Genomic DNA, 23,876 nt, shown 5'->3' with positions numbered 1-23,876 from the left:
GGGATACGAGACTTAATCTGTCAGCCGGACAGGTGGGCGATCACTTCTTCAACAATGCTCGCACACGTCTCCGCTCGCCCTCATCCAACTTCCACTGCACTCCCGTCGCCCGCTCCAGCTCCTTGCCACTCAGTTTTGACACCTCCTCCCACTCATCTTCCTCCATGTTCAGTACTAGTGTCATCTGCGTGCACTTGGTGAAGGCATCGCGAAGCTCGTATCTGCCACCCTTGACGGCCGCCGCGACTATGCCAGCGACGTCTCGCTCCAAGCGCACCGCGCCGAGAGCATTCACTCGCTCGTAGTAGGACCAAATGCGCTTCTCGAGCGTGCGCGCGAGGTACGTCACCGTAGCAGCGAGGAGTTTGTCGTAGATTGCGGGCGTGGTGATGCGCTTGATGGGGGAGGTGAAGGCGTGCCAGCCGCGGTCGAAGCGGTGCGCTACTGCGTCTCCGTCGTGGTCGTCGTGCTCGCTCTCGGCGGCGTGCGTGGCGTCTTCGCCTTCGATGAGGTACTCCACGTCTCGGAAGGCTTCGACTAATACTGGACGCAGGCGCGGCCGCATCACGTGCTGCAGCATTACTTCCACTGCTTCGTTGATGAGCTCGGTGGTCTTCGCTTCGAAGCCGCTTTCCATGCCGTGGAATGTCTTCTCGACGGCTTGTGCGTCGTTGCCGAAGGGGAAGGTCTCGGTGAGGGTGGCTGCCGGGTCGGGACCCAGACATGTCCGGATGATGCGTTTCACATAGTTCGTGGCCACGTCGAGGTTATTCATCAAGACGAGAAAGGCGATGATGGTGTTCTCGGGCGGAAGGGCATTCTGGATGACGGCACGGGGGTAGCTTTCGTCTCGCATCTTCCTCTGAATCATTCCGAAGAAGTCGCCACCGAGCACACGGCCGAAACTGGGCACCACGCTGTTGATGATTCCTTTTGACCGCGTAGACAGAGTGCGCTGTAGGGCTTGATTGAGGATGTACATTACATCGTCGACCGCGCTTGTGATGTAGGGTCCGCCACTGGATGCGAGGGTTTTGTTGGGGTTCAGAGTTAGATCGGATGGGGCCTCGTCCATTTGGAAGGCTCGCTCCACGCTGCGGCGGAAGAAGAAGGTTGCGAGAGCGTTGAAGGGCTCGACGAGGTGGCCGAGGGCTTTCTTTGCGAGGGTGCTGTTTGCGACGAAGGGAGGCATTTGCAACTTCTCGCCTTCAGTGGGTGTGGCGGTCTTGGTCGCGATGAATCGAGCGTACAATGACCAACGGCCTAGCATGACGGCGCTTTCGTTGAGTAGCGCATCGACTTCCTTCATGTCTACGGCGTCATCGTCTGCGCGCACTGCCGAGGCGGTGGAGTTGCCCAAGGCTGGCGATGCCGTCCGGGGAGTGGAAGAGAGGGCGGATTTTGAGGAGGGCACAAAGCTCTGAACCAGGAAGTTGTAGGGGTAGGCCTTTACATCCGTCAATTTCCTATTCACTCTTCGTTCTTCTGCCCAAGTATCGAGGATGATGCCGCCTTGAACATCGGCTTCCATCTGAATGCGCTCAATGACTTTCGTCATGCTCCCACCACCATAGTGGCGCTCCACGAGAGGTTCATGGCCGTCCACGATTTGGGCAATGTGCTCGAACAATTTCGTCAGAGCATTGGCGTAGAACAGGGGCTGAGCATTTCCCGAGCCGGTGTTGAGCGTGCTACGGGCTCGACTCGCAACGCCCGAGCAGACATATCTGCCATATGCATCGAGGCCGACTTGACTTCGGCCAATGAGGGGAAACAATTTGAAGAAGCGAGTCACCCTCGCACCGTCACCATCCCGTGCGGCCTTGTCGAATTCTCGCAAGAAGAGGGCACACAAGCTTTCCGAGGCGGCATTGAGCGTATGACGGGGAACATCCGGCACATCGGCGGTAGGGACAGCCTCCTCGGCAAAGGGGCTGTCAATGACAGCGTCGGGGATTTGGCTGGCGCGGTGCAGGTAGCTGGCTGCAGTCTCCCAATCCTGGGGTGCACCCATGGAACCCGTGACGGCGAGGACGCATGCTTTCAGGTCGGCGACTTGCTCGACGACCTTCAGCGTCGACTTGACGGCGGCCTGTTCGCGGTCCAAGTTGCGCACGGCGGAGGAGATGCGGTGGGCGGTGGTGGAGGCGGAAGCGAGCAGGCCATTGCTGATGTTGCGCGTGTGCACCACCTGCGCGGCCACTTGGGCTCGGGCGAGATCCAAACGGGACAGAGTACGGACGAGATCCTTCTGGGTGGCGAGGAAGGTATCGAGACTGGAGGTGATGGCGGCCTCGCGACGCGAGAGTTCGGACAGCGTAGTGCGGATATCTTCTACGGAAGAGGCTGTGTAGATGTCCGGGTAGGTGTTGTGGTCGGCATCATCAGGCTCTGCTCCATTGGCGTGGCCGTTGAGCAGCGCCGCCGCCATCGCAAGTTCACGATGGCCGGAGGAGCAGGGCAATAGAGCGGCGGGTAGGAATATCAAAGCAACATGAAGTTCAATTGCTAGTGCACACCGATTTCTTACCTAAGCCGCAGGCACCCAGGCCCATTGAAAATCATTGACCTCAACTACCGCGCCTAGGCCTATCCGCACCTTCCGTGCTGATTTTCTGCAAGTGGATTTAACATGAGTAGAGCGACATGAAAACACAAAACCCACCCGATTGTTGTTACTACTGGTCAAGACGTCCAGGTCTTGATGCTCTAGGCATCCAACCACTCCATTCCACGGGACCCAAGACCGGCTCTTAGGAAATCCGACGTTCCGCGCCGCTGACTTCAGCTCATCCCATTACAACATTTCCAAGAACGCCTAAGCAGTGTTGGTGTACCGCTAGCGAGGCAGAAAGGCTGGGCGGGTCATAGTTCGTGTCTAGATAAAGGCTCGCTTCCCACCTCACTCTCCCCTTCATCAATTCTGGTGGTTTAGCAGGCAGCAAGTAACCATGCCACTCCCTCAACTCGCCCAACTCGAGCTCGGCGCGCTCCTCTACGCATCAATCTTCATCGGCTTTGGTGTGCTGGCCTTTCTCAACCCAGCGAAAGCGCTCTCCTTCTTTGAGCTGCCCTGGCCCGAAGACACGCCCAAAGCCAGCTCCAAGTCGCAAGCCAACACAACAACAGCAGCCCTCGCGCAAGCGAAGCAGACCATCCACGTCTTCGCCGTCGTCTACGGGATCCGCGACATCTTCATGGGCGCGGCCATCTTCGCGGCGGCGCTGTGTGGGACGCCGGCCACGCTCGGCTGGATTGTGCTGGCGGGTGCGGGGGTTGCGTTCACGGATGGTGCGGCGTGTTACTGGATGGTGGGCAAGGGGCAGATGAATCATTGGGGGTATGCGCCGCTCATGCTGGCCACGGCTGGGAAGCTGTTGGGGGTGGTGGAATGGGCGCCAATGGAGGCGTTGATGGAGGGGCTTCGGGGGATGTTGTAGAGTGATGGATGGCCTGGATAGATGGGACGAGTGCAGTGTACAGTATTTATTGCCTGTGTACTTGGAAGAGATCGCGATTGTCTCCTCCAGTGCATAGGATATGGACATGCTAAGAGTCACGTGCATTTGTACCAATCGGGAAGGCTGATGGAGGCGACGAATGGTGAAACGCGAGGGCGTTTCAGCGGCCCAAGCGCGAGGTCGCGAGGAGGAGTGGTTGGCAGATGGCGATCCACCTTCCACGTCCGTGTGCCTCCAGATCGAAGGGGGGCTGTTGTGCTGTTCACACGACAACATGCAACTCTTTTCTCCTAATGATCGTCTTCCTCCGGTGCTATCAGTCGAGATTATTTCCTTCTCTACGGGATCGAACGATTGATTGACCCTCGAATCATTCATCCACCGCCACTGCTGGGATACTTGAACTGCGCCACAAAAGCTTACTCCATCCTCCCCTTCTAGCCCCAAACACCCCAGAAGAGGCGCAGAACAGCATTCGTCACTCCCAACACCTCCCGCTGCACATAACACGCCACCTCGCCCCTACACTCCTCTGCCGCCCAGGAGACCTGGCCATTCCTTCGTCTACTTCCACTCGACTCCTGCCTGAGATATTGGATTACTCTCCCGACCACATTCGCTTCATCACCCTAGCCTTGCTGAACAACCACCCAGTCGCAAACGCCATTGACTGCACTCCAGCAACATCTCCACCTTCTCAACCTACCACACGACCTACCAACCCTCCTATCCACATGCAGCCTTCCATCTCCTGCCGATAACCTCCCCCGCGTCGCCCTCTCCTCCCTCATTGCTCGCCATGGACGTCGCCGATGCTGCCGCCTACCGCGCCCTCCACGCCTCCACCCTCCTTCTCGCGCGAGCCGATAATTCCACCTCCAACTCCACCACCTCCTCCTCTTCCACCACCACCAGCGACAGACCACCCATCTACAAAACCATTGGCATCTGCCTAGCCGTCGCTTCCGGCCTCTTCATCGGTGTCTCTTTCGTGATTAAGAAGAAGGGCCTCTTGAAAGCAAATGTCAAATACAACGAGGAAGCCGGCGAGGGCTATGGCTACCTCAAGAACGGCTGGTGGTGGACTGGTATGTCCCTCATGATTGTCGGCGAGATCTGCAACTTTGTCGCATACGCCTTCACCGACGCCATCCTCGTCACTCCATTGGGCGCATTATCCGTCGTGGTCACAACCATCGGGAGCTCCATCTTCCTGAAAGAGCGTCTGTCTTTTGTGGGATGGGTCTCGTGCGCCATCTGCATCCTCGGCTCCGTCGTCATTGTCGTCAACGCTCCGCAACAATCCTCTGTTAAGGACATTCAGCAGATGCAGAGCTATGTCATCGCCCCGGGCTTCTTGTCCTACGCGGGTGTCATCATCGTGGGCTGCGTGTGCGTCGTCTTCTTTGTTGCGCCAAAATACGGCAAGAAGAGCATGCTCGTCTACCTCACCATCTGCAGCTTGATTGGAGGCTTGAGCGTTGTTGCTACCCAAGGCCTCGGATCGGCAATCCTGGCGCAGATCAACGGCCAGAGCCAATTCACGCACTGGTTCATCTACGTCCTGCTTGCCTTTGTCATTTGCACGCTATTGACCGAGATCATCTACCTGAACGTGAGTGACGCATCGTCCTACTCATCTTTTGCAAACTCACTGACACACTGAACAGAAAGCCCTAAACATCTTCAACGCCGCCCTGGTCACGCCCACCTACTATGTCTACTTCACCAGCAGCACCATCGTGGCCTCTGCCGTCCTTTTTCAGGGCTTCCACGGCACAGCCGTCCAGATCATCGACGTCGTCCTCGGCTTCTTGGTCATTTGCTCGGGTGTCATCCTACTCCAACTCGCAAAGTCTTCCAAAGACGTCCCCGACACGGCAGTCTTCAGCGGCGACCTCGACCAAATCCGCACCGTAGCCGAGCAAGCAGAACCCGAATACGAGCCTCGGGCGGATACCCTCCGCAGCGGGGCGAGTATCGTGCGTGCTATGAGCAAGGTGCGGACGAAGCGACAGGCCGCTGAAGCGAAGCGAATTTACGAAGAGAGGATGCAACCGGTTGGCGAGAACGAAGAGTTCGAATGGGATGGATTGCGGAGGCGGAGGACGATGAGCACACCGCACGGCAGCGTGTCGATCAAACGATCAAAGACCGTGCACCCACCACTCGGTATGGCGCAATTCCCGTCTGCAGAAGACGAAGAAGAAACCCCATCCCATCCTGGCTTCTTCGAACGAATTGGCCGCATGAGCCATATCGGCTCCCAACAGCGCAAACGAGAGGGCCACAGCCCCGTCCCCCTCGAAACGGTGCAAGGCGTGCCCAAGTCTGGCTCTGAGCGGGCCCCAGTTGACGGAGCCCAAGACACCGCCTACCGCGGCCCTCACATCAAATTCGTCAACGACCTCCCCGACAGCAACAGCAGACGCGACCTCTCCTCCAAAGGCAGTAGTCTCGCGCCCCCCGAACCCCCACCAAAGTCCCCCGCCATGACTCCCTTGAGCCCCAACACGCGGCGCCAGTTCAGCTTCCAGAACGTCTTCCACCGCAAAGGCTCCAACGCCGCCGAAGACCCGCGGCCGGGCAGCAGAGGCGCGCTGAGTTTCATGAGCGGGAACAGCGGCGGACGCGATCACAGCTACCCCGGCACCGCGGGCAACGGCGCCACGGAAGAAGAGCGCGCCGGTCTCGTGCATGGTGATAGTGCGCGGATGCTGACCACGCTGCCGACGTACAGCGAGATGGAGATGGTGGAGGAGCCGGAGGAGGAGGGTCCCGCCGGCGCCGCGCCCGCGTTGGACGTCGCGGCGAGCACCGGTGATCTGGCTCGCCAGCGGCGCCGGGGACAACCGGATGCCTCGTACGCGAATTACGACGACGATGATGTTTACGACGACGACGAATTGTATGATGAGCCTTTGTCTACGCCGAAGGAGTACTATCGGCCGGGCGGGAGGTGGATATAGGGAGACTGATGAGGGATTCGCGGTGCTGCGTTTTAGCGTTGTGTTTTCTTGCGGGTTGTATTCGAGTGCTTGGATAGAATTGCACAGAAGGGGGTCGGCTGGGCTGTGCGTGATACCCTATTACCTACTATACGGTGCGTATTATCAAGATTGAGGACTGGAAATGCTGTATCCTTTGAACTGCTTGCATCGGTATGATATAGCTAAGGTAAGCCCGGGGCAGGGCCAAGCTTGGACTGCACGTGGCCGTCTTCAGCCTCGTCGAGGTTTGCCCATCGCATACACTATCCAACGACATATTTCTTTTGATGTTCCAGATAGTACCAACACAACAAAACGGCAGTCCGGCTAAACCTCGTCACCACTTCCAATATCGATATTTTCTTTTCTTCACGCTTGCCCTCTAACCAGTGACCACAGCGTCAATCGATGTGTTGGTCGGCGGCCTAAAAACGCAAACCTGTTGGGGTCCTACGAGTCTCGCCTTGCTTTCCTCCTGAGAAGGAGTTTGTTTTTTTGTGCTTTTTTGTCGGGCAGGTCGCGAATTCGAGTGTTATTATGTTGTAGCTCTTACATCATACTGCTCCCTTTGACTTCTATTACGTTGCTGATTCTTCTTCCCGACGCTTGCTGTAGTCTGCTTGCTACCCTTCTTGACCCTTCGGTCTGAGTCCCGGGCTGAGCTCAAGTCCTTTCGATTTGTTCAACACGTGCGTGCATGCTGTCTGCCATTGACTTCAATGTTCCTGATCGGGGCATCGCAAGACGTATTAGACTTCCACGCTTGCCCTCAGCTGCCTGTCTCACCACACTTCTTATTAGTTGGAGGCTCAGCTGGCTTGCCTACCAGCACCTGCCTCATTCGGTTACATCTCACCAGCCCTCCACTCCGCGTGCGACCCGCAGTTACATTTCCCTCTCCACGCTTTGTGCGATCTGCGCTGAGTGATGAGACGCGGAGACACCACCTGCCACCTGGGTCCTTTACCGATCACTGCCTTGCACGTCCTCTTACTTAGCTCCTCCCCGCAGCTACCACGTGCCATGTAGGGCTCGGGGTCGGTCGGATTGCCTCATCATTGATTGATAAGACTTCACGCTCAGCTTTCTACCCACAACACTCGCTCTCCAAACGTAGGTCTTCTCTTTGTCTTCTCCCCACCCTCTTCATTCCAAGTTTTGCCTATCCCACCCTGTCCCCTCTTCAATCAACACCTCCACAATGGCAGCGCGTAAACAGCCCCGACTCCCCCCCATCCCCAACCCCCCTCCAGGCCCCCAACGCTCCGCCCCTCCCAGCACAACCCAAGGCAAAATCCCCTTTGACCCCGCCAACTTCGACATCACCGGCGAAACGGCGTACTGGCTCTGGGGCGAGCTGGACGCCACTTCCGTCCCGCTCATCGTCCTGCACGGCGGGCCCGGTGCCACGCACAAAGGCAACGAGGCGCTCAGTCTCCTGCACACCGATTACGGCATTCCGGTCATCATGTATGATCAGATGGGCTGCGGGGGCAGTACGCGCTTCCGCGAGCGGAAAGGGGACGAGGCGCTCTGGACGCCGGAGCTGTTCATCGACGAGCTGGCGAATCTCATTGCCTACTTCCAGGCGCAGCATGGCATCAAGCACGTCGATCTCATCGGGCACAGCTGGGGTGCTCGGCTGGGTGCGATGTTCGCTTATACGCAGCACCCTGCGATCCGCAAGCTCGTTGTGGGCAATGTAGGGACGGGCATGAAGGATGGGCACGCGGTGCGCGAGAAGGCGCGCGAGGCGTTGCCCGAGGATATCAAGGCCGTCTTTCGCCGGGCCAAGGAAGGGGAGAAGGTGCCGCCGGAGGAGCTTGAGGCGGCGGTCTTTTACGAGTTTGGCAATTTCGTAAGGAACCGAAGGACTTGTTCAGCTTGCCTCGAGCAGACTTGCTGACCCTGAAACTTCAGTTGTGTCGCGTGCGCCCATGGCCGGATCACGTGCTGAACATGTTTGACACGGTCAGGGAGGACGACACCGTTTACAGCACCATGTGAGTTGTTGCATCTCTCTGCACCGGACAGCATCCCCCGCGATGTCCGGAAACAAGTGCACCCACTGACCCCCTCTCCCCGCGTGCACAGGTACGGCTTTAACGCGGGAGGCTCGCTCCCCCGGAAGCCCAACGACTTCATGGAGAAAGACCTGCACAAAATCACGGCCAAGACGGTGCCGGGCGGCATGCTGGTCGTGAGCGGGCGCTACGACAACTACACGTCCGAGACGATGCAGAAGTGGTTTACGGTGCCGACGTGCAAGGTTATGTGGGTGCGCTTCGGCCTGAGCAGTCATTCCATTATGCAGGAGGAGCCGGAGGAGTACCTCGAGACGCTGGGCTTTTTCCTCAAGATGGCGAATCCTTCTGTCGTTGGATCGTAGACATAGACGTATCGTTGGACCGAGACCGCATAGAATGTGAATATTTCTGCATTGGATGAGCTGCTTTGCGCTACTCCTCCTTCACACGATTCGACTACGCTATAGTCAAGTCGGAGCGAGGATCCTGACTGCATGTGAGTTTCTCGCTGCACGACACGTACGTCAGGGCTGTTCAACCCCCTTTCCGCACATTGGCAGCGGCGGCAGCCTTGCGCTCGCGTTCCTCCTTCTCCTTCAACTTCCGCCGCTCGCCCTCCAGCACCTTCTTGACGCGGTTCAGCACCTCCTGCTTGTCCTTTGCCCCTTTGCAATTCTCCACCTGGTACGGCGGGGCGATGATGACGGCTTCGTGCACAATCATCTCCTGGTTGTGCCAGCGGATGGGCATATTACTAGATTGCAGAATCGAATTAGCCTCATGCGCCTCCCGAAGCTGACCACATAGCAGCCATGTCATCCAACGTACATCCGCTTGAACGAGTCAAAGATCGCCTGTGCCTCCTTCGTCACGCCCTTGCCGCGATTGCGCTCCTCCTCCTTCAGCTTCTCGATGCGCGCCTGCTCGCGCTGTCGCAGGCGCACCACGTCCACCGGGCCAATGGGCGGCAGCGTATTCGCGAAGCTGGCCTCTCCGCCGCTTTCCACACCCGTGGCGGGAGAGATGATTTGGAAGGTCTGGATACGCGACACGGGGATGATGTGGTAGTCGCCCGCCTGCGCATTGCCGTTGACGGCGGGAGTCGGTGGCGTGGCTGATGAGCGCGTGTTTAGGATGACGACGTTGAGGATGGGACAGGCGGTGAAGAGGGTGCCTTCGTATGTTTGCGGTTGGGGACCGGCGGCGGTTAATTTCACTCTGCGGGGTGGTGGTAGTAGTCAGTGCTGTGATCGGAGTGAGGTGTTCGCAGGATGGCAATCAACGATTGTGCTCACCTTGCGCCAATACTCTTTGCCAGCGCCTCGAGGGGATCCATCACTGGCTGCTGAGCCGCGGGGGTGACAGCGGCGGCGGCGGCAGAGGAGGTGGTGGAGGAGGGGGGAGGCGCGGTCTTGGGCGTCGCGACCTTGCCGGCAATGCTGTTCTTCTTGTTCTCCGCCATCCTCTCCGCTCTCCGCAAGCAATACTCGGTGTCGATGTGTGCAGAAGTATTCTCCGTCCTTTTGCTCTCCCCAAACTCACTCTCAGCTACGCGCCGTCCTCGGAGGCCCTATCGACACATAGAGACCGGCAAATCCGCTCCTCGTGCTCTCGGGGGGAGGACGAGGAAGGAGGGGAGAGGAGCGACGAGATGGAGACAGGTGGGTGGGTGGAGGTGTGTGGTAGAAGAACGGCGAAGAGGGGAGGGAAGCTGGGTTGGTGGGATTTATCAATAAATGGAGCGGGAGCGTCGCCGAAAGTGAGGTCGAAAAGACAGAGGGTTTGGCTCGGTTCGATCCTTCCGCTTTGGGCAAGGGTTTGGGCGGCCTTGGGCCGCCCACCAGCGCCACCAACCACGACATCTTCTTCATGGATGACTACCGTATCTACATCTTTCTACTATGTATGTAGGCAAAATGGTTATATCTCCATGGCGGACATTCCAGTGCTCGTCACAGCACTCGCTTCTCCCACACATGACCGCTACTCTACTTCCGTGTGGCCATAATAACACTCGCAAGCCAGTGGCCCTTGACCGTACCATCACCGACGAGCGCCTCCAATCTCTGCAAGGCCTGCTTCTGCGCTTCATCTTCCTGGTCCCACGGGAAGGTATTGATGTGCTCCATTAGCCCGGCCATGTCTTTCTCGAAGGCCAAACTCTCATCCACTTTCCGCAGCACTTGTGCCTGCGTCCCTACGCGCGCGAGCGGTGGCTGCCTTGCTCGGTACTCGGGCGGCACCGAAAATCTATACCAGTTCTCGCTCGGGTCATCGTTCCAGTTCCAAAAGATGCCTTGGGTGCGCTGGTCGAAGCTGGCTTCGGGAAAGACGAGGTCGTCGTAGGCATAGAACATCGTCTTCGACCGCTCCATCAAGCCCTCTCCCACTTTCCGTATCATTCCACGTATTACGGTATGGAAAAAGGCCTCCATTGCCTCTTGCGCCGCCGCATCCTCCAGCACGTACACTCCGAGACACAGCGCCACGAACGTCCCGCCGGGCTTCAACTGATGCGCCACCGCTTCAAATGCGCGCGGCACATCGCAGAAGTGCAGCATCGTCGCCGCAAACACCATGTCCACGGATGCAGCAGGGATGCTCGTCCCAGTCTCCTCCAATGTGGACACCTGGAATTCATACTTGGCCTCGGGCAGGCGCCCGCGCGCCACCTTGATGTTTTCCGCCGACGGGTCGGTGACAATCGCGCGCTCAAAGCGTTGCGAGATCCTCGCCGAATGCACGGCGCCTCCTGCTCCAGGCTCGTGCAGCGTGCCAAACTGCCCGGCATGCTCGGTATGGTAGGCGAGGATGCTGTCGAGGATGCCGTCGACAAGAGGAGGCCGGCCCCGAAGATACTTTGTCCAGAAGTCCTCGTCTTTGAAGTACGACGTACTGATTTCGCGGTTCCACTTCGTGCCTCCACCCCGAGACGCCATGGCAATCAATGTACGCAATTCGCTCTATGTCTGCTAGGATGGAGTGGACTACCCTCGCTCCAGTGCAACGCAGGTGGCAAAAATACCTCGCTTACCTAAGATATGTCTGGCATGCGGTGAGATTTGAGCGAAGCGAATGCGAACCTCCGTGTTGCCTTGCAGTCCGCGTAGGCTTCCGAAGCTCGTTTGTCTTGTAACGAATGAGCAGAAGGCAGTCCCAAAGTAGAAAGACCAGGCAACCTTGGGGATCTTCAAGCCCGAGGTAGACCTTGGCGCAGGCTATCGTGTACGTGAGCCTGTGTAATAGCCTTGCGTGCCCGACCCAGCAGACACGACGTCACTCTGCCTCGCGGCAAGCTGCATCAGGAGGAGTGGCGTTGTTACCTCGAAAAGGTAGTCGGGCCGTCGGTTTGTAGCGATGGCAGGCGAGGGAGGGAGGCTGTCGGCCGTGCTCGACAACCCGAATCCCCAAACTCCGCCGGCATCCGAGCGAGTCGCAGGCAAGGCTGGCGGCCGCGGACGGATCCAACGTCATACCCTCCCTCCAACCACCAGTCATATGGGCCTAAGATTCATCATCAGACCGTGACCAACACTCCCCACGCCTCTGCGGCGCCATAGCACGCGGTTCAAATTGCCAAAAATACCTCGAAGGCCGACGTAATGCTCAGTCATCGCGAGGGTGTTGTGTGTCGCGTGAGCCAGACGGTCAGGCAAGACAAGGTATAAATATATGGCTCTTGAGGCACTCAATAGACGCATATCACCAGCAACCAAACTACTCATTCGTATTGAATTCAACCCCGTACTCCAACAATCAACCGAGTCTCTCATCAACAGCCTTCCTCATCTGAACCCCAACAACCCCAACAATGGCCTCCGACTCGTCCCGCACCGCCTCGCAATCCTCCACCACCCCCGAAACCCACGCGCAACAACCACACCCCGCCGATGAAGCCCACCCGCGCCGCTCCAGCTCCATGTTCTCCCACACCATGGAACACATGCACGTCAAGGAGCACCTCGCGCACAGCAAGGAACACCTCAAGCACGCCGACGACAAGGTCACGAAGATGTGTGTCAAGATGCACCTTGCGCCGGACAGGGAAAAGCATCAGTCGCCTTCGTATGAGTTCTATCCCGGCCAGGTGCATTTGGGGTCTTGAGCGGCTCGTTGAGTGGATTTAGCGTGGAAATGTAAGAAAGGTTGCTAGATTGGGTGGCTTGACGAAGATACGAGTATGATGTACCTAGTCTGGGTTAATGGATTAATCCTCTCGCCATCTTCATCGTATCTCCCACATCCTAATCTTCCCTTGCTCGTTGGCAACAGCCAGCAGACAATGGACATCGCCGCCAATGACGTCCCCGCTCGCGAAAGCAACGCTTGTAATCCTTCCGAGCGGCGTCGAGCTCGTCGGCCAGTTCTTGAAGACCGTGCAGCTAGGTAGATGTACGAGTCGAAGAGCGTCGTGTTTCCACCTCGAAGCCATGGCAAGCAGCTGGCCGTCGGGAGAGAAGGTGAGATGCGATGTCGGCGTTGTCAGGTGGTCGAGCACGCGGGTAGGTTTCGGCTGCAGAGGCACAGGTTGGTCTGCTGCATCGGCGGGAGAAGCGAGCCAGACTCGTCGGTCGTAGATGTTGACAATACCGGAGCTGCTGCCAATCACCACCCATCGATCCGTTCCGATGGTCGACTTGACGAACTCGTGCTGTCCGCCGAGTGCGAGCGTTGTAGTTCCCACCGCGCCTTCATCCTGCCAGCGAGCGATGACTCTCGTTTCGCTCACCGACCACTCCGTCACTTCACCGTTCTTTCCCGCAATGCACAGCCCACGACTGTCTCTCCACCAGCAAAAGTCGGCAATGCCGCCTCGACTCTCGATCCTCGCCTGACAGATCCACTGCAAACTTCCCGCATCCAGAATGTTGATGATACCTCCTCCTTTCCGCGCCGAACCTAGAAGAGCCATGCATTGCCCGTCCGGACTGATCTTGAAGCGCTCCATACTTCTCTGCTCGTGCTGCTGGCCGTAAACTCGAGTGACCTTCTCCACGCGACCGGTATTAAGATTCCAGATGTGAAAGTATCGCCTCCGCGCGGATAGAAAGATCCGATCGTCCTGTGGATGGAATGCTGTTGTTGCCAGGGGCGTGCCACGGATGTGCATGCTGGTTAACAAAGGATTCGGGGTAGGAGCCGGGGGCGAAGGAGCAATGTGGTGGAGGTAGAGTGTTGACGAGGGGCCGGAAGAAAGCAACAGGGGTAATTGCGAGTGGAATGAGAGTGAGGTGATTGCAGAAGGCTGAACCATGGCGATGTCTTTGGTGCGCTGGATATCGATCACTTCCGGACGGAGTTTTCGTTTCTTGCCAGCTCCAGATCCAGACTGTCGTACAAGGCTTTCTGCATTGCGGAGGAGTTTGGATAGCGGGGCGGCGGAGGGTAGATCGTCGTCCATTTCCACGTCCTCGTCCGAATCAATTTCGTCCTCGGATGCACCGTTTGCCGACAGTCTCCTCCTCTTTCGCGAAGGCTGGTGTATCGCGCGTTTTGCCCACTCGGGGGCAGGGTGGAGTAGCTCGTACTGCTGTCGAAGGCGTCTCGTGTATTCCTTCCCGCTCACCACGTCTTCCGCCTCCGTTCGGCGAAGCTTGCGAAGTCGTGGAATCGAGGCCAACGAAATCGTCAAGCGCTCGTCGTCGCTATCTTCCCAGGCTGGAGGATGACGAGATCGAAGGGTAGTGTCCTCCTCCTCTTTGGTAGTAGTTGGGGGCAGGAGGCCATCCGTCGTAGGGTCAAGGTCGGTAATGAACAGCTAACGCATGTCAGTCCAGTGTCTTGCGCTCTGCGCCTTGCCGAGAGTCTGACCTACATCTGCATCGTCCAGTCCTTCGAGACCGGTGGTTCCTTCGACGAGAACGTCTTCATCCACATTCCCTCGAGCCAGCTCCTTCAAGTTCTTTCGAAAACCCGCCGCATCGCCAAACACCAATCTCTCCAGCTCCTCCTCCGCCTCGCTCTTGTCGGACTCGGCGTCCAGTCGCACATCAACATCCGAATCCTCTTCGCCGTCCATGTCGATTTCCCATTGTGGTTCCGGCGAGTCCTCGGGCGCGTCGAGACCCACCGCGTTGGATCTGCTCATCTCTTCGACGCTGTCTCGAGAAGTTGCGAGGGAATGAGCAGACAACGGACGATCATCCCTCAGGCAAAGCCGCTCCCAGAAATTTTGGACCCTCACTGGCCGATGCTTCTCCTTTGGGTTTAGAGGGCGAGGGAATCTTGGCGAAATGATGTGCATGTGGGCCGAGCGTTGCCTTAGTCACCAGTTCCTATTCCTCGCGGCTTCTGGCAAACTTCACTCACAACACTTTGAACACCTCCTGCTGTAGTACGGTGACATCCCCTCTTTTCACCGCAACACCATCGCCTTTCCTTTATTCTTCTCCTCCCTCGCTACTCGACTCGACACCACATTATCATGGCCGCGTTACCCGTCGAAGCGGGCAGCGCGCTCGCGCAGACCATCCAGAACGCTGTCCAACCGAAACTTATGGAGTACGGCTGGGTGGCGGAAGAGAACGACACTACCCTCTCGGAGTACGTGACCACGATGCTTGTTAATGGCAAGGACATCCAAGGCGTCGTCTCCGAGCTGGGCGGCGATCTGTTGGGCGTGGGCGAGGATGACCCCAGCGTGACGGCTTTCGCAAAGTGGCTCTTCGACCAGTTACACGCCATGAACGCGCCGCCATCCTCTGCCGCAGAAGCGGACATGGGAGTTGCGCCACAAGAACAACAGCAAGAGGCGGATTCGGCACAACCAGCTACCGACGACTCGCAGATGGACGATGCGGCGCTCGTGGACGGCGCTGTACCCAGCGGACCAAAGGCCATGCGCAACGGCCCTGGCGCAGCAGGAAGAGGCAGAGGCTCGCGCATGCTCGGTCAACTCAACAACCACTTGAACAGAGAAAACTCCCTCCCCGACTCGTTACGGCGGATTAAGGGTGCAGCGGGAGGAGCTGGTCGTATCAACGCGCACGCGAATCGCGATCCCCCGCGCGGCCCGAGACAGCAGAACCTCGCGAATGGAGTACAGCGGATGATGAACGGCGCTGGTCGAGGTGGAAGAGGTGGTCATCAGGGCGCGATGAACCCTGCCGTGCAAGCCAACGCCATGATGAACCAGCTGGATCCGCAACAACAAATGGCCTTTATGCAGATGATGGAGATGCAAGCGACCATGATGCAACAGATGCTCGGCGGCCAGGCGCCTCCTATGCAGAACGGGCAAGGGAAGAAGAGCTTGTTTGAGCGCGTCGACAGGAAGCCCAATGGACACTTTAAAGGCGGCCGACCCAACACACGCGCCTCCGGATCCCAAGATGGCGACGCGTCGGGCATGGACGTCGATGCCAAGAAAGAGCCCTTTGAGACCGTCTGTCGCTTCAACATCAACTGCACCAACCCCGCCTGCCCCTACGCGCACCAGTCACCCGCCGCACCACCAGGCCAATCCATCGACCTGACCGACACATGCACCTTCGGCGCCGCCTGCCAAAACAACAAATGTTCCGGCCGCCACCCCTCCCCGGCCCAACGCACACAACACCTCAAGCAAGAAGTCGACTGCAAGTTCTTCCCTAACTGCACCAACCCCAGCTGCCCCTTCAAACACCCCGACATGCCACTGTGCCGCAACGGAGCGGACTGCGCGGCGCCCGGGTGCAAATTCACCCACAGCAAGATCATGTGCCGCTACACGCCGTGCACGAAACCCAACTGCCCGTTCAAACACATCGAGGGCCAGCGCGGCGTGTTCAAGGACAAGGTGTGGACTGCGACCGATGGCGTGCCGACAATGGAGGGCGAGAATGGCGGCACCACCAATGGCGCAACGAGCCATCGCTTTGCTGGCTTTTCGGAGAGTGCTGGACAAGCGGAGGAGCTCATCTTGCCTGGCCAGCAGCAGCAGCAGTCAGACGGCCAGTCTGAAAGCCAACCGACAGGCCAGGACACGCAGATTACGACGTAGAACGGGCGTTATGAAGGGATCCTTGGGCGCTGGGGTTTGAGCGGACACCACCGAGCAATTGCAGCAGGCACGCGTGGGTAGAAGTAACCCGGTGTTGATGGAGAAAATGACTGAGAGTTGGAGAATGCCAGAAGTATGTATTACGAGTGCGCTCGCTTGCTTTCGTGGTGATGGTGATTTGGAACGCCAAAGAATTGTACTATAAGTCGGAGGCAATGAACACTGTGCCTCCTACGTGTTTGCATAGGGAAGAGATATCACGGCGCAAACATGGAAACTCACGAACGTCGCTGTCCGCTGCTTTGCGCGGTGGCGTCTTGGCTTACTATCATAAGCAAGCTCTTCTTCCGTTTCGTTCCTTTCTCCTTTATGTTTGCTCTCATGACAATGGCTGTGAACGTGTGCAGTGCTCGAGATGCCATTCATGTCGTTGTCCGTTACGGAAGTGTGATTGCAGGGCTCTCGAATTCTGGCCTTTCTGCCAAAGCGGTCGGGGTGGGACTGGAAGACGTTTATGATTGCTCGTGAGGCACGGCTCCATTCTCGCCGACTCCGTTCTCGGCCGTCCCATTCTGTGCGAGTTCATGCTCAGCGACTCCATGATCATCGCGCGAGGCCTGCTGCGGCAGTGCAGGCTCATGATGCCCATTCATGGCCGCGGTGGGTTGCTTCTTCCAAATCTTGATCGTCTTGTCCACGCCACACGTCACGATAGTCTGGTCATCCAGCCCGACGTCCACGCCCAACACCACCCCACTGTGTCCCGAGAGCGTCTGCAGCACCTCCTTGGAGCTGACGTCCCAAAGCACGATTTTGCCATCTTCACTCCCGCACACGACAAATGCCCACCTGCTCACATCGTGCTGCCCCTCTCCGTCCTCATCCTCGTCGTCTTCCGGAGTTTGCTCGCGATCGGCAGTGTACACGCCGAAGCCGGCGTTCAGGCTGAACTTTTCGTTCTGGTGCCCCTGGTACGTCTTCACGCACCGGCCTTCGACGTAATCCCACAAGCGCACGCACGAGTCCAGTGTAGCTGCGAGCACGAACTTGCCGTTGGGGGAGAAGCGCACGCTCGTCACGGCCGCGTTGTCCTCGTGCACGAGCGTCTTGAGACACTGTCCCGTGCCGGTATCCCAAATGCGGATCAAGCCGTCGCTGGAACACGACGCGGCGAGCGTGCCGTCTCGCACAAAGTCGACGCCGGAAACGGGGTCGGAGTGGGCGGGCAGACTGCGCATGAGGCGGGCGGTGCGCACGTCCCAGAGGAAGACGGCTTCGTCGTAGGAGCCGGACACCAGCATGTTGCCCTTGGGGGAGAAGGCCAGGCTGAAGACGTAGTTGTGGTGGCCGGTGAGAGGGGTGGGCATGCACTTGCCGCGTTGCACGTCCCAGAGGCGGATGAGCTTGTCGTCGGAGCCGGAGGCGAGGTACTTGGAATCGGGACTCCATGAGATGCAATTGATGCCGGCGAGATGGCCCTCGAGGGTGTGCGCGAGGGCTCCAGTAACGGCGTCCCAGATTTTGATGGTGCAATCTGCAGCTATTTGGTTGTTAGGACTGGTGTTGCGCGTAGGGTATCATACAGCAGTCGCTCTTACAGCAACTCGCAATCCATCTTCCGTCTGGCGAGAATTTGACCGCCGACACTCCTCTCTTGTGGCCCGTGAGGGTCATGTATGGGACATAGTTCAGCTGTCGCGGCCTCTCCACCTTCCTCCTCTTTGCCCTCACACCACTCTCTTCGCCGTCCGAGGTGGGAAACGCGTGTTCCGCGTCACTGGGAAGGTCGTCATCGTAGGCGTATTGAAGATCTGCCTCGTCCTGGGCGCCATCGTATTGTGCATTGGCAAGTCCAGGAGATTGCGATCGCTTGCGCTTCGGAGTGGCACGAGAAGGAGGGGCGGGCGTGGAGTCGGCGCTCATCTTCTGCCTGCTGGTCGTGGGAAGGTGGAAGCAGTTCAGGGCTTCAAAAGTCGCAAATAGAGTTTCTGACGCACGACGATCGCGCAAGCCACAGCGCCACACTCCAGCAACTTTCTATTCTTTCAATAGACTCATTCTCCATTGCAAACGGGGAAGGGAAGTGTTGCAGGAGTTCACCTGACAAACGGCCGCTGCCAAACGTGGTGCCACTCACTCGACAAAAGGTACGTCTGCTTTTCTTCACACCACCACGCTGCACGCTGCACGCAGCACTGCACCGCTTTCGCATCTCGCTCTCTTTCGCCTGCTGCATCATGGCCAACAAATATCGCAAGACATACCCGCGCACTGCCAAATACGGACCAGTGTACCAACCGTGCATCCCTGTTTCAAGCCCAGCTTACTACGCAGCACGTTTTGTTCGGGGAGCAGTCACTCACGGCGGACATTTGCTAACAGCTTCCCAGCTCAACGCCACCGGTCAATACGGCAACCCTTACCTTCCGAGTCACGGCGCAAACCCCGGCGCATACGGACCGTATCAGCCCCATCCCACCCAGCAGTTCTACTATCCCGTCTACTCATATCCTGGCCCACCTGCCACCTATCCGGTCATGGCACATCCATCCTGGAACAACAACGCCCAGTACCCTCAACAGCAGCAGCAGCAGTACAACTACCAGTACCCGGCAGGCTACAACGCATATGCTCAAGCGCAACCACAAGCACAGTATCAGACTGCTCCCCCGGAGATCCGCAACCCATTCGCTCCCCCGCCTGCACCATCCCAATACGCCTCCCAAAACTCACAGTACGATCCAGAGTACGATGCACAGGTAGCGGCGTGGCAGGCAACTTACGCACCCCAAGACCAACTCGACCGTGGCAAGAAAGGCTCCGGCAAAGGCGAGCAAGGCGGCAACCCCAACTTCACCGAAGTCGGCGTTCGTCAAGGACCCGTAGCCCCTGGCAAGCAACCCCAACCCACCGACACTCCCGCGAACGCTCATAGCGATGAAAAGCCAAACAAGACCGTCGTCCGTAAAGGCGGTGGGCAGTCATGGCAGGACGACTCCCTCCTCGAGTGGGACCCGACGCAGTTCCGCATCATGGTCGGCAATCTCGCGGGCGAAGTGACCGATGACTCTCTCGCCAAAGCTTTTGCACAGTATGGCGTCTCGAAAGCGCGGGTGGTTCGTGACAAGCGCACGACAAAGTCGAAGGGCTATGGCTTCGTGTCGTTCACGGACGGCGAATTGGGTTTCAAGGCTGCGCGTGAGATGACGGGTAAGTACATCGGCAGCCATCCCGTCACCATTCAGCGGTCCAAAACAGATCTTCGCCCCGTCATGCGCAAAGACAACGATAAGGGCAAGGGGAAAGGAAAGGGCAAGCAGCAGGGCGGTGGCGGGCCGAAGCATCAGAGTGATCCGCTTAGGGCGAATACAGGAGCGCATATTGAGAAGAAGCCGGTGAAGAACCCGGCGGGTTACAAGATTCTCGGTTGAGAGATGTTTTCGTGATTTTAGCGATGGTGTTTGGGGGTGAGGCTCTTCCACATGGCATGTTAGAGAGCGAAAGGAAGACAACTAAACAAACAGTGAGGCTGAAGAGTCTCATGACTACGGCCAGGCTGGATAGCAATCGAATCATCACCTGTTCTCCAAGACACGAGGTATCTTAAGCTTTCGTTCGATACGTGGTCCTGGCACCATTCCTGTAACAATTCTACTAGTTCCAGGTACAAAGTTGCGTTCGTCGCTGGAAGCCGAAAGAGTCGGTCCACGAGTCTGTATTAATGAACATCCGCCCGCGGCCGAGGCATCCCGGCCTCGACTTCACCGATAAATACCAGCTGCATACGCCTCTCTATTTCCCCGCAACAACCCTTCTACCCCTCTCATCTTCCCTTTGAGTTGAAATCAGAATCACAACAATGTCAAGCGGAGGCAGAATAGACACGTATCTCGATTTCAGTAAGTCAATCGCACCCCTCGCGACACAAATCCGACGAGCATGAAACTGATTGAACGGACGAACAGATTCGCCGTACTCCTACTACGCTTTCACCTGGCTCACCAGACACCGAGAGGCTTTGGCGGAGCATGGCGTTGAAATCGAGTATGTCGAGGCTCTTGCTCTCTATATTGCTAAGACCGACACTGACCTCTACCCACCTAGTTTCCATCCCATCTTTCTAGGCGGCATCAACGTTGGAAGCGGTACGTAGCCCTCGATCCTGGCACATGGGCCTCCTTGTTATCTCCCGCTCACGCATGCTTGAACCCAGGCAACAAACCGCCCTGGACCCTCCCGGCCAAAGCCGCCCACACGAAATTCGAAGGTCCACGCGCACGACGATACTTTCAGAGCTGGGAACTCGTCGCGCCGCCCTTCTTCCCCATCCTCTCCATCCTGGTAATCACCAACAATCCTCCATGTCCTCCAACACAGCCCCCACAACTAACACGACTAGCCCATGCGCTGCATGCTTTATATAAAAGCCCACTTCCCCCGCGCGCGCTTCGAAGCCCAATTCCACGACCTCTGGGTCGCGTACTGGAAAGAGCACCTCGACATCAGCAAGCCGGAGTTCATGACGCAGTGTTTGCGCTGGCACTTCAGCGAGGAGGAAGCGAAGGCGATCCTCGCGGGCGCCGCGTCGCCGGAGTATAAGAAGCTGTTGACGGATGAGACGGCGGGGCTGGTTGCGAAGGGAGCGTATGGGGCGCCGTGGCATTTGGTCCGGAAGGGAGGAGAGGCGGATGGGACGGTGGAGCCGTTTTTTGGGAGTGATCGGTGAGTTGTGAAGCCTTTTTCTGAGTTGTGCTGTTGATGCTGATGCTGATGGTATCGCGATAGGTTTCATTTCATGCTGCAGTATTTGGACGTGCCATTTACGGATATCACGATCCAGCCGCCGAAGAAGGAGGCGAAGTTGTAGCATTCGGGCGCACTGGCTATGCATAGATGGTGGGCTATAGTTTGGCCTTTTCGCACGACTGACATGGTTTCGCTGTCCTGTTGCCAACGTCTTTGTCCATCGTCTCAGTCGGCATCGCGTCCAAAACCAGCACACTCTTGTTGTCCTTTTGCGCGCTCTGCGGCACATCTGTCGAGGATCGTTAGTGCAGTCCGAGTCCGTGGCCACATCACCGCACTCACCGATCGCCGGATTCTTGACGAAAAAGTCCGCCGGCTTCAAACTGATCGTCGTAATCTCCACCGGCATCACGGGGAAGTCCTCTACCCGCGGATTATGCGTCATGCCATACGTGTGCCACACCACGAGGTCCTGGTTCCGCACATCCTCCTGCCTCGCAGCATAGTCTGCCACGCCATCAATCTCCTCCAACGACTGATTCGTCCACTTGCCACCGGCCCACAGATCCCCGTCGCGGTACCGCGTCACCCAAATATGGTGCTCGGCGAAGCGCGCCCGTCGTCGAGCGACGGAGTCCTTGTGAGCGAGGATCGTCTGGCAGGGCTGGGGAACGAGCTTGAAGCCCACGGGATTGCGAGAGATGGGATTGAGGATGTTTTCGTTGACGATTTTGAAGCAGCGGTTCGCGAAGGGTGCGGCGTCCGCGGGGGACGATTTCTCAATCGGCGTCTTGATCACGCGCCAGGCGTTTCCGTGCGGGTTTTCGTGCTCCGAGGGCGGGACGGCGATGCTGTCTTCTTGGACGACGGTGTTGAGCGGACCGTCGATCATGGGGTCGATGCGCATGCAGAAGAGGTGTTGGTGGTTTGCTGCGAGCACGCCGGGCGAGACTACGGTGCCCCAGTCGGAGGTCTTGCCGGGGTCGATGGGGGAGGTGGAGAGGATGCCGGTTGCGCGTGTTTCGAGCTCGAGGTTGCCGTTTTGCATGAAGATCCACGCCCAGATGTACTCATAATTACCGATGGTGATGATTGATTGCACCACCAAGTTGCGCGCTCGAGTGATGGCGGGATTGCCAGTGCGGTGATTGGTGTGCTTCCACCCGATGCCGCCGTCTTGTTCGTGGAGACAGATTACATTCTCGGCGGGGACCGGGTTGCCGTGGTTGTCGTTCAGCCAGCCCGAGAAGTATTTGATGGCGCCTAGGCAGTCACAACCAAGGGCGAGATTGTTCGCGCAGCTGCCTCCTCCAGCATCACCGAGATCGAAGGCTTGCTTGCGGTGAGTGGGGCTTCGAGGGTCTATGGAGGTAGTCAGTTTGGCTGCAGCGACGACGAGTAGGACACAGCTTCTCACCGCCATATGGCACCGTCATCTCGCTGACACTGAGTCTGTAAAACAACGGACGCCCATCATAGCGTACGTCGTGAATGACCGTGCCTTCTCGATAGTTGAAGCCGACACGGAATCGCCACTTTTGCCAGCTCACGCAGTTTTCATCTGTGACTCGGAAGCTGGGTCCTTCCGGTTGGACGACGTGGAGAGGGGCAAGGTCGGTTCTAGTAGGCTCTGGAAGGAGGCCAGGGTAGTAGTCATTGGGCTTCAAGTGTGCCATTGGTGGGTCCGGAGCGGTATGGTATGAGAGCCCGTCCTCATTGCCGCCCGTTGCGATGGGGTCGAGGCGTTCAACTTCACCGGTCCACAGATTCAGAAGTGGAGAGAATGGCAGCGGGTAAGAATACTGATTCGAGTCGGGATGGTCTTTTGCGCGGGCATAGAGCAGAGATTGGATATACTTGGGGGTGTCTATGGTCGAGTCCCGGTCTGCGCCGTCTAATGATCGACAACGGAAGAGTCAGTCGGGATTGGTATGAACAGCACAGCTGTTGGCTATATTTGACTCACACATCCAAGGATCTAATGCGATGACCATGTCTTTGGGGAGCCTGAGTTGGTCGATTGCATTGAGCACGCGTTGATTCGTGAGGATCTTTTCAGCGGCTTCCACCATTTCCAATCTAGAGGTGTTGATTTAGTCCGAGAGCAACTCCAACTGTTCATACCCAGTCCCACACACCTGTCATTTGGACCATGCTGTCCCGGCTTGGGATGTGATTTGGCAATGATGGTCTTTGCATCGAGACTCACGACGCTTTCGGTGACCTGCTTGCCACCATTGGTGCTCCAGATGATGTCTACACATCTCGGCACGTATGGCCGCTGATGCAACGGGACGCCCGACGCTTCAGCATCAAGATGAGGTAAAAGCAAAGCTTTTGGAGGATCATGCAGAGAGATGTTCTTGAAGTGCACCGTGGATGGGTCGATGCCTTCGAGGGAGTCGACTAAGATGCGGGTTGCCTCCCGTATCTCATCGGCTTGGAGGATTCGCAGCGGGTGACACTGCATCGTAACTAGACTGTTGGATGTTGCTACGGGTAGGAAGAGGAATTGGAACAGAATCAAGGAACGAGTGCAGTCGTGTATTGAGAGGGCAAGGTGAGATGTTGAGCCGAAACAGGCAGGTCCAACCCTTTTAGGCCGCCGGCGGCTGAATAGAACGGCCAAGAGGCCTCATGTCTCGAACAGGAGCGTTACTTGCATGTGGAG

General features: G+C 57.6%; 12 protein-coding genes across 12 annotated transcripts; 6 read left to right on the top strand and 6 right to left on the bottom strand.

The window, feature by feature from the left end:
* Window positions 1-40: 40 nt before the first annotated feature.
* Window positions 41-2,431, bottom strand: BDY17DRAFT_244829 (golgi transport complex subunit Cog4; the record flags this gene model as incomplete). Its single annotated transcript, XM_033730573.1, has 1 exon — window positions 41-2,431. One exon carries the CDS (start codon window positions 2,429-2,431, stop codon window positions 41-43), a length of 2,391 nt encoding a protein of 796 aa, XP_033593895.1.
* An 87-nt stretch (window positions 2,432-2,518) lies between these two features.
* Window positions 2,519-3,725, top strand: BDY17DRAFT_288744 (uncharacterized protein). The gene has a single exon (XM_033732241.1). The coding sequence runs from the start codon at window positions 2,952-2,954 to the stop codon at window positions 3,438-3,440; it is 489 nt and encodes a 162-aa protein (XP_033593894.1). The 5' UTR covers window positions 2,519-2,951; the 3' UTR covers window positions 3,441-3,725.
* Window positions 3,726-4,260: 535 nt separating this feature from the next.
* On the top strand, window positions 4,261-6,430 carry BDY17DRAFT_243504 (magnesium transporter NIPA-domain-containing protein; the record flags this gene model as incomplete). Its single annotated transcript, XM_033730441.1, has 2 exons — window positions 4,261-5,076; window positions 5,132-6,430. The coding sequence occupies 2 exons, from the start codon at window positions 4,261-4,263 to the stop codon at window positions 6,428-6,430; spliced, it is 2,115 nt and encodes a 704-aa protein (XP_033593893.1).
* Window positions 6,431-7,551: 1,121 nt separating this feature from the next.
* BDY17DRAFT_9028 (Alpha/Beta hydrolase protein) lies at window positions 7,552-9,065 on the top strand. The gene is made up of 3 exons (XM_033738817.1): window positions 7,552-8,309; window positions 8,372-8,454; window positions 8,546-9,065. Exons 1-3 carry the CDS (start codon window positions 7,653-7,655, stop codon window positions 8,838-8,840), a joined length of 1,035 nt encoding a protein of 344 aa, XP_033593892.1. The 5' UTR covers window positions 7,552-7,652; the 3' UTR covers window positions 8,841-9,065.
* Window positions 8,883-10,261, bottom strand: BDY17DRAFT_9022 (anticodon-binding domain-containing protein). Its single transcript, XM_033738816.1, has 3 exons — window positions 9,774-10,261; window positions 9,307-9,696; window positions 8,883-9,232 (listed from the first exon to the last, which is right to left on the bottom strand). The coding sequence occupies exons 1-3, from the start codon at window positions 9,938-9,940 to the stop codon at window positions 9,013-9,015; spliced, it is 777 nt and encodes a 258-aa protein (XP_033593891.1). The 5' UTR covers window positions 9,941-10,261; the 3' UTR covers window positions 8,883-9,012.
* A 205-nt stretch (window positions 10,262-10,466) lies between these two features.
* On the bottom strand, window positions 10,467-11,417 carry BDY17DRAFT_306713 (S-adenosyl-L-methionine-dependent methyltransferase; the record flags this gene model as incomplete). The annotated part of the gene is made up of 1 exon (XM_033735049.1): window positions 10,467-11,417. The coding sequence occupies one exon, from the start codon at window positions 11,415-11,417 to the stop codon at window positions 10,467-10,469; it is 951 nt and encodes a 316-aa protein (XP_033593890.1).
* An 872-nt stretch (window positions 11,418-12,289) lies between these two features.
* Window positions 12,290-12,681, top strand: BDY17DRAFT_319872 (uncharacterized protein; the record flags this gene model as incomplete). The annotated part of the gene is made up of 2 exons (XM_033736354.1): window positions 12,290-12,543; window positions 12,672-12,681. 2 exons carry the CDS (start codon window positions 12,290-12,292, stop codon window positions 12,679-12,681), a joined length of 264 nt encoding a protein of 87 aa, XP_033593889.1.
* Window positions 12,666-14,607, bottom strand: BDY17DRAFT_288737 (WD40-repeat-containing domain protein). Its single transcript, XM_033732240.1, has 2 exons — window positions 14,294-14,607; window positions 12,666-14,236 (listed from the first exon to the last, which is right to left on the bottom strand). The coding sequence occupies exons 1-2, from the start codon at window positions 14,564-14,566 to the stop codon at window positions 12,704-12,706; spliced, it is 1,806 nt and encodes a 601-aa protein (XP_033593888.1). The 5' UTR covers window positions 14,567-14,607; the 3' UTR covers window positions 12,666-12,703.
* A 295-nt stretch (window positions 14,608-14,902) lies between these two features.
* On the top strand, window positions 14,903-16,459 carry BDY17DRAFT_306711 (uncharacterized protein; the record flags this gene model as incomplete). The annotated part of the gene is made up of 1 exon (XM_033735048.1): window positions 14,903-16,459. The coding sequence occupies one exon, from the start codon at window positions 14,903-14,905 to the stop codon at window positions 16,457-16,459; it is 1,557 nt and encodes a 518-aa protein (XP_033593887.1).
* Window positions 16,460-16,971: 512 nt separating this feature from the next.
* BDY17DRAFT_244792 (WD40 repeat protein) lies at window positions 16,972-18,133 on the bottom strand (the record flags this gene model as incomplete). Its single annotated transcript, XM_033730565.1, has 3 exons — window positions 16,972-17,284; window positions 17,384-17,999; window positions 18,058-18,133. 3 exons carry the CDS (start codon window positions 18,131-18,133, stop codon window positions 16,972-16,974), a joined length of 1,005 nt encoding a protein of 334 aa, XP_033593886.1.
* Window positions 18,134-18,500: 367 nt separating this feature from the next.
* BDY17DRAFT_288730 (uncharacterized protein) lies at window positions 18,501-20,137 on the top strand. The gene is made up of 2 exons (XM_033732239.1): window positions 18,501-18,606; window positions 18,850-20,137. The coding sequence occupies exon 2, from the start codon at window positions 18,997-18,999 to the stop codon at window positions 19,888-19,890; it is 894 nt and encodes a 297-aa protein (XP_033593885.1). The 5' UTR covers window positions 18,501-18,606; window positions 18,850-18,996; the 3' UTR covers window positions 19,891-20,137.
* A 49-nt stretch (window positions 20,138-20,186) lies between these two features.
* BDY17DRAFT_288728 (copper amine oxidase) lies at window positions 20,187-23,754 on the bottom strand. The gene is made up of 9 exons (XM_033732238.1): window positions 23,346-23,754; window positions 23,172-23,286; window positions 22,624-23,099; window positions 21,245-22,568; window positions 20,859-21,181; window positions 20,673-20,800; window positions 20,564-20,604; window positions 20,425-20,503; window positions 20,187-20,358 (listed from the first exon to the last, which is right to left on the bottom strand). The coding sequence occupies exons 1-7, from the start codon at window positions 23,673-23,675 to the stop codon at window positions 20,580-20,582; spliced, it is 2,721 nt and encodes a 906-aa protein (XP_033593884.1). The 5' UTR covers window positions 23,676-23,754; the 3' UTR covers window positions 20,187-20,358; window positions 20,425-20,503; window positions 20,564-20,579.
* Window positions 23,755-23,876: the final 122 nt, after the last annotated feature.

Source organism: Neohortaea acidophila (assembly GCF_010093505.1).
Source record: "Neohortaea acidophila strain CBS 113389 unplaced genomic scaffold BDY17scaffold_1, whole genome shotgun sequence".
In the NCBI taxonomy this organism is placed as follows: domain Eukaryota; kingdom Fungi; phylum Ascomycota; class Dothideomycetes; order Mycosphaerellales; family Teratosphaeriaceae; genus Neohortaea; species Neohortaea acidophila.
This window is presented reverse-complemented; position numbering and strand designations above follow the sequence as displayed.